This window comes from Eubalaena glacialis, chromosome 11, assembly GCF_028564815.1.
Source record: "Eubalaena glacialis isolate mEubGla1 chromosome 11, mEubGla1.1.hap2.+ XY, whole genome shotgun sequence".
NCBI lineage: Eukaryota > Metazoa > Chordata > Mammalia > Artiodactyla > Balaenidae > Eubalaena > Eubalaena glacialis.
In genome coordinates, this window is record NC_083726.1 from 99,315,565 (window position 1) to 99,324,706 (window position 9,142).

The 9,142-nt window shown below is 39.1% G+C and overlaps 1 protein-coding gene across 1 annotated transcript in view; it reads left to right on the plus strand.

Annotated features, from left to right (window-relative positions):
- The window catches only part of GYS2 (glycogen synthase 2), a 61,609-nt gene extending 55,108 nt beyond the window's left edge, over nt 1-6,501 (plus strand). The window contains exons 13-16 of the mRNA XM_061204547.1: nt 1,529-1,624; nt 2,526-2,689; nt 4,128-4,208; nt 6,280-6,501. Coding sequence (XP_061060530.1) covers nt 1,529-1,624; nt 2,526-2,689; nt 4,128-4,208; nt 6,280-6,501 — 563 coding nt within the window. The remainder of the gene's footprint in view (nt 1-1,528; nt 1,625-2,525; nt 2,690-4,127; nt 4,209-6,279) is intronic.
- The last annotated feature ends 2,641 nt before the right edge of the window (nt 6,502-9,142 follow it).

The window sequence follows — 9,142 nt, forward strand, 5'->3', positions numbered from 1 at the left end:
ATGTTATCTAACTTACAGCAGCCTTTCTGCCAGAATATCATTTTATAGGACAAAGTTAAACTTAACATGAAATGATAGAGGAAATATATTTAGTGTGTTAAGATATTGGACAGCAAATGTGTTGTAAAAAATAAGTAGATGGAAAAAGGGGTGTGAGAAATATGTACCCTATAGTGAATGAGTCATTCTCTGTTTTAAATTAACCCAAGGGGAATTCCCTGGTGGTCCAGTGGTTAGGGCTCCACGCTCTCACTGCCGAGGGCCCGGGTTTGATCCCTGGTTGGGGAACTAAAATCCCACAAGCCGCATGGTGTGGCCAAAATAAATAAATAAATAAATAAATCATAAATTAACCAAAAGAAGTTGGCTCCTCCTTATTTATAGAAACAGCAAAACCTCTGGTGGTATACATTTGGCATTAGCATATTAGATACCTCTCTAACTTTTTTTTACATAGTTGTTTTATGTTGTACTAACTCTCACTCCAGAAAGTGTTAAAATCTGTGTTTTGTGTTTTGAGAAAACCCAGTGAAGATGAACACTGACCTCATTAAATTCACTCAATGAACATATACTGAGCTTACATGGGTCCCTGGCATTTTATTATATGGGTGTCAATGAATATTTAATAAAAATAAGGATCTGTGAAGTTCCATAGAATTGTAGGCAAAATTTTTCTGGGGAGGAGTTCCAGAGTTTTCATCTGATTCTCAAATGGGTCAATAATCCCTGTCCCACCTTCCTCTCCTCTACCATCTTCCCCCAAATTTGGAAACCACTGTTCTCTAGAGCTAAACCAAGAGGAAATACTTGCAGAACAGGAGAACATGGGTCACGAGGAAATCTCTTTTTATCCACCCATCCCCACTAGCCAACCAAGAGAAATTCCATAATAAAATATAAATTTCATGTTAACAATTCAAACATCCTTGAGTGTGTTAACACGTCTTAAGACACATCTGATATTGTCTAAAAAAAAGGTTTTGACTAAAAGGTGGTAGAGGGTTGAAAGAAACCATGGGTTCGCTGAGCACCCGAGAAAGTGGAAGGGGTTGGTGGCAAGAGAGGTGAATATGATTGGAGGAGATGGTTCTTTCCAAAACATATTTACTTACCCCGTAAACTTGCCAAATACTTAGTGACACAAGCTTAGAACAGAGCAAAAAACAAAGCCAGCTGGAATGAGAGAGGCAGTATAGGGTAGCAGTTCTGAGCAAGGGCTCTGGAGCTGGGCACCTGGCTTCAAATCCCAGCTCTACCACGTTGCCTGGCTTGGTGAAGTTGGAGAAGCTATTTAACCTCTCTGTGCCTCAGTGTCTTCATCTGTAAGATGGGGATAATGGTAGCCTCACTTCATAGGGTGGTTGAGAAGATTAAATTAGTTCATGCATGTAAGGAGCTTAGTACCGTGCCTGGCATAAAATAAATGTTGCTATTACTAGGTGGACTGGGGCTTTTCCTTCTCTGCGTGTGTAAGAGGATATTGTTGCTGGTTTGAAGCCAAGCCTTTGTCTCTTTCCCCTGGCAGCTGAGTGCACTGTGATGGGTATCCCCAGTGTGACCACCAACCTCTCCGGCTTTGGGTGTTTCATGCAGGAGCATGTGGCTGATCCCACTGCATATGGTGAGGCTTTTCATCATGAACCCAACTGGGGGAGAAGGGACCTCTAACCAAACAAAGCACGGGGTCTTTACAGAGCCCGACTCTAACGCTATCCTGATGATTAAACTTTTTATACTTCTTGTTTAATTAAAAGTAGATTTTATTATATGGTCCATAGAAAAGATTAGAATGATATTAATATTGAACATATTGCTCAAAAGACAAACTACAAAAGGAGTGTTAAACTTGGACAAACATTGCCTTTTCACCTTTTTATTTTTCTGAACTAATTTGGTCCTCTATTACCTAGAAGTGATAATCACAATAACCATGGCTTTGGAGTACATGTATTGATCAGCATAATTATTTTATAAGTTCCATGCCAAGTTATCAAAATTCACATTTAAGATGGCAGATGGTATCACCATCTATATGTCCATGCTGCCTAGCAGCAAGAAAAGTTAGAATGGGCTGATGCTCTGCCTGGACATTGCCGATTCTCTGGTCTTTTAGAATTGCATTGTCACTGTTGTCTTTCCTTGGTTGACAGCTCTGGTCCTCACCCGTGGCTGCACGGTGGGGACACTGGGGAACCTAAAAAGCACTGAGACCCAGGTCTCACCCCGGAGATTCTGGTTAGTGAGCAGCCCCAAGGACGATCACTGATCCGAGGTATCCCTGTACTGCCAGATTTTCTTTAGCAAGATCTGTATTGTTGGCTGTGTGTTGGTGACAATTGTGAGCCGTTAGAAGGAAATCACAGGAGGAATACAGTCTCAGAAGGGAAAAGATAAAGCAGAGGCAGTAGGGGAGTCAGGGAGTGGATAATCACGCAGTTCGTGATAGACCCTAAGGAACAGGAGTAGAAGTGCTTTAAGGTTAGCCTTATCTTGACTTGTGCTCTGGCTTTTGTGCCCCTCAGGTATTTACATCGTTGACAGGCGATTCCGCTCACTGGATGATTCTTGCAATCAGCTGACTCAGTTTCTCTATGGATTTTGCAAACAGTCACGCCGCCAGAGGATTATTCAGAGGAACCGAACCGAGAGGCTTTCAGACCTTCTGGACTGGAGATACTTAGGCAGAGTAAGCAAGTTTATGATACACACAGAGGACCCCTTTAAAAATCCCACTGGACTATGAAAGAATTGATTCGAGTTGTAATCTGAAAGGTCAAGTCTGTATCATCATTGTTAAGATCTCAGTGATGTTTTCACGTACTTAATATGAGTACCTTTGAGCTTGATATGAATTCGCGAAGTCCCAACCCCAATTTTTCATATTTAGTTTGAGACCAGAACAGCCACTCCAGCAGCATCTAGCCATGATCTTACTAATTATTCTATCACCAGGGCTTAACTTGATGCTTCACAGGTTTCATGAAGATGAAGAAATCAAGAGAAAAGTCCCTATTTTGTTTCACTCTAAGAGATAATATGATCACATTCCTCAGCTACAGTGGGGGGTGGAAATAATCTTGTTTCTCAAAATGACAGGTACAGGAAATACCTCCTTTCAATCCTGCCATTAGTTTATAAATACTCAGACGTTCATATATCTTAGCAGTGGATGATTTAATAAAAACTAAATTGACTTTGCCTTCACATAATGTATCTGCTTAGATACTGCTCAACTCTGGCTGACAAATGACAGATACGGCCACCAGCTGAGTATCTACACACACTAATGCCAGTAGACACGCTCATTTCCACCCAGGAAGATTAATTTTGCTGTCTTCATTTTACAATGAAAGCAGGATGATAAGCCCCTTAGAAGCTATGTTTCTTACGTAAGGTCGGAAGCAGGATTTAAAGCCAGTGTGTCTGATTATTCAGGCCCCATCTTTTTCTCCACGCCATACTGCTTCTGTATAGAGTAAAACCAGTGTTTTCAGTCGCCTTAGTGCTCAATTCAGAGTTCAGTAAAGCCAGTATGTCCTTCCCCTCCAATTTTTTTTTTTTTAAGATGTTAGCTATGAGTTTTTCTTTTTCTTTTTTTTTTAAAATTTATTTATTTATTTATTTATTTTTGGCTGTGTTGGGTCTTCGTTTCTGTGCGAGGGCTTTCTCTAGTTGCGGCAAGTGGGGGCCACACTTCATCGCGGTGCGCGGGCCTCTCACTATCGTGGCCTCTCTTGTTGCAGAGCACAGGCTCCAGACGCGCAGGCTCAGTAGTTGTGGCTCACGGGCCTAGTTGCTCCGCGGCATGTGGGATCTTCCCAGACCAGGGCTCGAACCCGTGTCCCCTGCATTGGCAGGCAGATTCTCAACCACTGCGCCACCAGGGAAACCCCCCTCCAATTTTTGATAGTATTTCTTTACTTATTCCCTGAAAAATGATAAAGCTATAAACTGTCATATTTTTTCTGATTCTTAAATTTAGGATGAATAAAATCTGCCACTTATAAAATATATATATATATTTATAAGTAGGAGAATAAGATTTTATATAACAACTTGGTTATTGAGATATAAATATATAAATATACATCTTTTTTAACCCATGGATTGGTTTTCTATCATAGTATTACCAGCATGCCAGGCACCTGACATTAAGCAGAGCTTTTCCAGATAAATTCCACACGGAAACCACATCGCCACCAATGGTAAATATTTTATGTGTTGTTTATTTGTTTTGAAAGCTAAATGTCTTACCTATGGTAAGTCCTAACAATACCTTTTATTTGGAAGTAGCTAAATTCACAAGCTATTGTAGTTTTTCATAGTGTTGCTACAAAGCAAATAGAGAAACTGACAAAAATCAGGCCAACTCTAAGCCCTCAGTTCAGAGTTAGCTTATACACAGGCTGAGCAGTCAGCTAATTCATGTCACTGGAGAAGCACTTTCATACGAAAACTCTCCTTGCCTTAGTGCCTGAAACCTCTCTTAGACATCCATTCTTTTGAGGGTTGTCAAAAAATAAACTGGCCTGCTCTCATTGGAAGTGAATTTGCTATCCAAGGAGATGTTTAAATGTAGGGTGACGACTTGGCAAGAGTAATAGTGAATTCGAGCACCACAGGAGAAATTGGACTAGATGAGCATTTAGATGAGCATTTATGCGTGGAAATTCAGCAGTGCCCACCAGGGCGTCTTCCTCTAATATACCCTTAGACATTTATATTCTTGAGGCTAGAGCAGATTACTTGTCATCACATTCACTTAGAAGGAAACACAGCTTGAAGTAGGGCAGTATCAGGCATTTCTCTTCAGTGGAATTAGTCCTTACAGCAGTCTACACAGCGGTCCAAGAGCTAAGCTTCTCTGTTCCCTACCCATCAGGTGAAAACTTAGGTGCAAAAGATGAAACATATCATTGACTATGAGATCCATTTTAGCTTAGTAGTTCCACACCCCACAGGACCCAACATCTCATGTAAATCCTCACAGATAAGCGTCTATGGTCTCCACAAGGAATGTGAGCAATTACAAGAGTCATCAAATTCAAGGATTTCCAAATACTAGAGACCTTCATCAAGTATTTATAGATCCTCCAAAAGCAGATGTCATTTTCCAATCAGGAGTCACTTTCACTATAAACAATTTTGCCTAATACCTTATATTCCACCTCTATTTGGTGTCTGGGGACCAGATCTAGAAAGTTAACCCAAGGGAAAATTTGCTCATAGAGAAAGTGAAAGAGTTTTGTAAATCCCTCAGTATACAAATTCCACTTCCCATGTCCATGATTCTAACAGAGTGACTTGCTTAGCTTATTTAGAGGTGGTCACTGCCCTTGATGATAATTCAGCTGTATTCATTCATTTATTCAACTAATTCAAATAATAAGTATTGAGCTCCTATGCTCCCTAAGTGTAGGACTCAGCTCTTTTTTTTTTTTGGTATTGCTTTCAGGTAAAGTATCTGAGCCTTGAAATGACTGTAGATGTATGACATAATAATGTCTAAAAATAGTTGAAATTCAGAGTGATAAGTGCTGTAACAATTTTATACATGTCTTCCTGATTGATGAAGCATCTGCACTCCTAGAGAGCAGGGATCATGTTTTTCATCTTTGTTTCCTCCTGCCCCATAGGTGGTGCTTAGTATGTGTTTATCAAATGAATTATCTCAGAGCATCTTAGGTAGAAGGGCAATTGATTAAAACCTAGTGATGTTTGCTCATTAACTGAAAATAAAAGGAACTGGTTGAATTTTAAGGTCAGTGAAGTGGCCTGACTTCCAGGAATATTTCTAGTGGGTGTTGTCCATGGAATATCCAGGCTGCTCATGTTCTGGAATTTGATTGAGCAAATCTGAAAGATGACATAGAGACTGATAATCTCAACAGATATTAAAGGCTCTGGGATGATCACAGCCCTGGAACCACCCTTTGCTCTACCACTTACATGCCGTATGACCTTGGGCAAATCATTGGCCTCTTGGACCCTCAATTTTCTAATGTCAGTCGAAAGAACAAATTGGTCAGAGATTAAATAAGATCACAGGTATATAGCCCCTGGCACATTTCAATGCTTGATAAAAGAAAGCTATTTATTTAAGCAGTCTCTCTTGAGCTTGGTTGGACCAGAATCAAAATAAATCAAAGTTAATAGCCCCTGAACAGACCAAAAATCCAACTGTGTTTTTTATTAAATGCACGTGCCAAGTGTGTACCTCACTGAAAAATCAAAAAGTCATTCTAATGTTTTGTGTCTTATTTTTGTCTTTGGCAGACAGAAGGGTTTAAATATCCCAGGCCTTCCTCAGTACCACCTTCTCCTTCGGGATCTCAGGTCTCTAGTCCTCAGAGCAGCGATGTGGAGGATGAGAATGAGGATGAAAGATACGATGAGGAAGAGGAGGCTGAAAGGGATCGGTTAAATATCAAGTCACCATTGTCTCTGAATCATGTTCCTCGCGGGAAGAAGAAGCTGCATGGCGAATACAAGAACTGAATTCCACTCTGGTCGAACAGGCTAATGTAGTGAGGACATAGAAAGAATGATTATTGAAAGAAATGAAAATGCCACATGTTTCATTCTCTTCTTCTCAGTATAACAATGGGATTTATTCTCTGCCTAAAAAGTGGAGGAGATTAAGTGAATGGCAATTTTGTAATTTATAATAAAATCCAACTCCTTTTGCCCCAGTCAGTTCAGGCTCTAGGAAGAGTGTTAATTAAAGGAGGAAGACTGGAAGTGTTTTTAAAATGGTTGTTTTAAGCAATAAGAATTTTCATTTCCTAATGCTGATTTTTTAGTTATCATCACCATAATCCTTGGCTTAGTGTTTATACAGCTTCTATACCTGCTAAACCAATCTGCCATTTCCCCCACAAAGGATCCTGATCTTAGCTATGAATGTGTTCTACCTTTATATTTAAAGTAATTTGGTCTTTAGTGATTATTTTTATTTTTCACATGAGGCAGAACCATGAATTTATACCTAGCTTTGCAGACAATCAAAATCCATAGGACAGTAGCTATCCTAAATCCAGATGTTGATACATATTAATGCATATGTACAAGGTCACTTCTCAAACTAATGATCGGGAGATGTTACCATGTGTACTGTACCATCTGACTGCAACAGTTTTTTCTATCGTTTAAAAGGAAAGCCTTTTTGAAAACTTGGTCAATCTTCCATAGGTGATAAATTGTTAAATCCATATGAATAAATATATCAATATTTAAAGATTTAACTGCATTGATAATGTTTAAAATTCTTTTAGACATTTAAATAAGATAATATGTGCAAAAACACCTACTATAAAATAGTGCCTTATGAAGGATAACATTTAAAACTATCTTTTAAAAAAATTAGCAAAAAGAAAATAGAGTCTACTTATAATAAGGACAATGTCTCTGAGACATTGTTGAATGATTGTAGTTAAACATATTAATGTTTGAAATGTAGTTAAACCTAAATCAGCAAAAAAACAAAAAAACAAAAATACAAAACCCAAACCCCACATTCACTTATGGATTGTTTTTTCCACAACTGAATGTTGTTACATTTAGATCACAGTGAAAACCTTGGTTGGCATATTGGTTGGTCCAGGTTTGTAGGGGCTCTAAAGAAGTTTAGGTCTTCTCAGTGCTGGGTTGTTGATGGCAATAAGGGAAGAGAAACAATGACAGTGTGTCAGATGGTGCAAGACCAGTGGAAAACTGCACTCCAGCTCTATCACCCCGTTGTTAGGGGAGAGTAGAAGAATGGCGGATACAAGCAACAACTCAGGTCAAAATGGAAGATTGTTGCAAACTCCCCTAATTTAGAGGTTTGTAAGGAAGGAAAATAAATTACCTAAAGCCTAATCCTTGAAAAATGCCCAATGGATACCAATTAACCCAACTCTCCAAGCTCTGCAGAGGAGATCAGAAATAGATTTGTATTACAATCCAAATACTCATTTGCTGAAGTGCCAGAAAGATCTCATGATAAAATGGGTTTCACTTTTGCAATAACCATGAAAATATGTCCCTAATAGAGTGGTGCAATGTGTGTATTCAAGTGATACTCTTGATTGGTAACTGGCTGATCCACGGCTACTGAAAGCATGAGCTATACAGAAGCTATAACTTCTTAATACAAAACTTTAAAATTCAAGTGTTTTTTTTTAAATGGAAGAATAGTTCTCTGATTAGAAATGAGTACAAATGGTATAGGACACATGGAAAGGACTGATTTGTAAACACCTGGCTTCGAGTGGCATGTGTAAGAATCAGTTTCTACCCTGCACTTGGTCCTCTATTCAGACAGCTGCTGCCACCTGACTCCAACCCCTTGCTCCAGTCATTTAGTTGTCCTTTCCCCAAGACTGACAAAGCCTGGTGTCTAGTTGTTCTTTCCCCAATATTGACAAAGCTCAGTGAGGAACAACCAATAGGATTGTTAGGTGACTGTGTGTCTAGCACAGCACCTTATACACAGTAGTTGCATAAATGAATGGTTTTATTGGGAGAAACATAGATACAAAAAATTGATGCTCTTAAAGTATGTATAAAAAAAGAAAAACTAATAAATAATAAATAAAGAATGTATGTATCCATAAATTGGAGGACAGGAACTATGGAAAATTGTGTGTGCTTGACCAGCTGACAGCAAGACTTTTTTATGCATTGTACCACCCTTCCTTCCATGGTAAGGGCTAGAGTGAACAGAGCTGGCTTTACATATACAGATGGGAATATAAAATATTACAAGTGCTATACTAGTAGCTTTCCAGGACACAAGGAGGCCTCAGAAGAGGGATTGGTTAAGTGTACTTGAGGAGATTCAAAGCAACTTCCTAGGATGATCCTAAATTTCTATGAAGTAATGTGGGAGATACAACTGCCCACTTCACATTGTGGTTGTAAGGATAAAATCAAATTAGACGTGAACATTTCCTTAAGGGATTTATAGTCCAGTAGGAGGAGACAAACAGGTTACATTCCCAACTCCTCTTTCTCCTGAGGCCAAGGTAAAATAATGTAACTCAGGGTTGGTAGGATATAGACTTTTATTTCTCATCAGCAGGTAAAGAAGAAATGCTAGTTGGAGGCTGATTTTAACCTCTCACCTTCTCTCCTTGCTTAGGATCACTATGGTGGG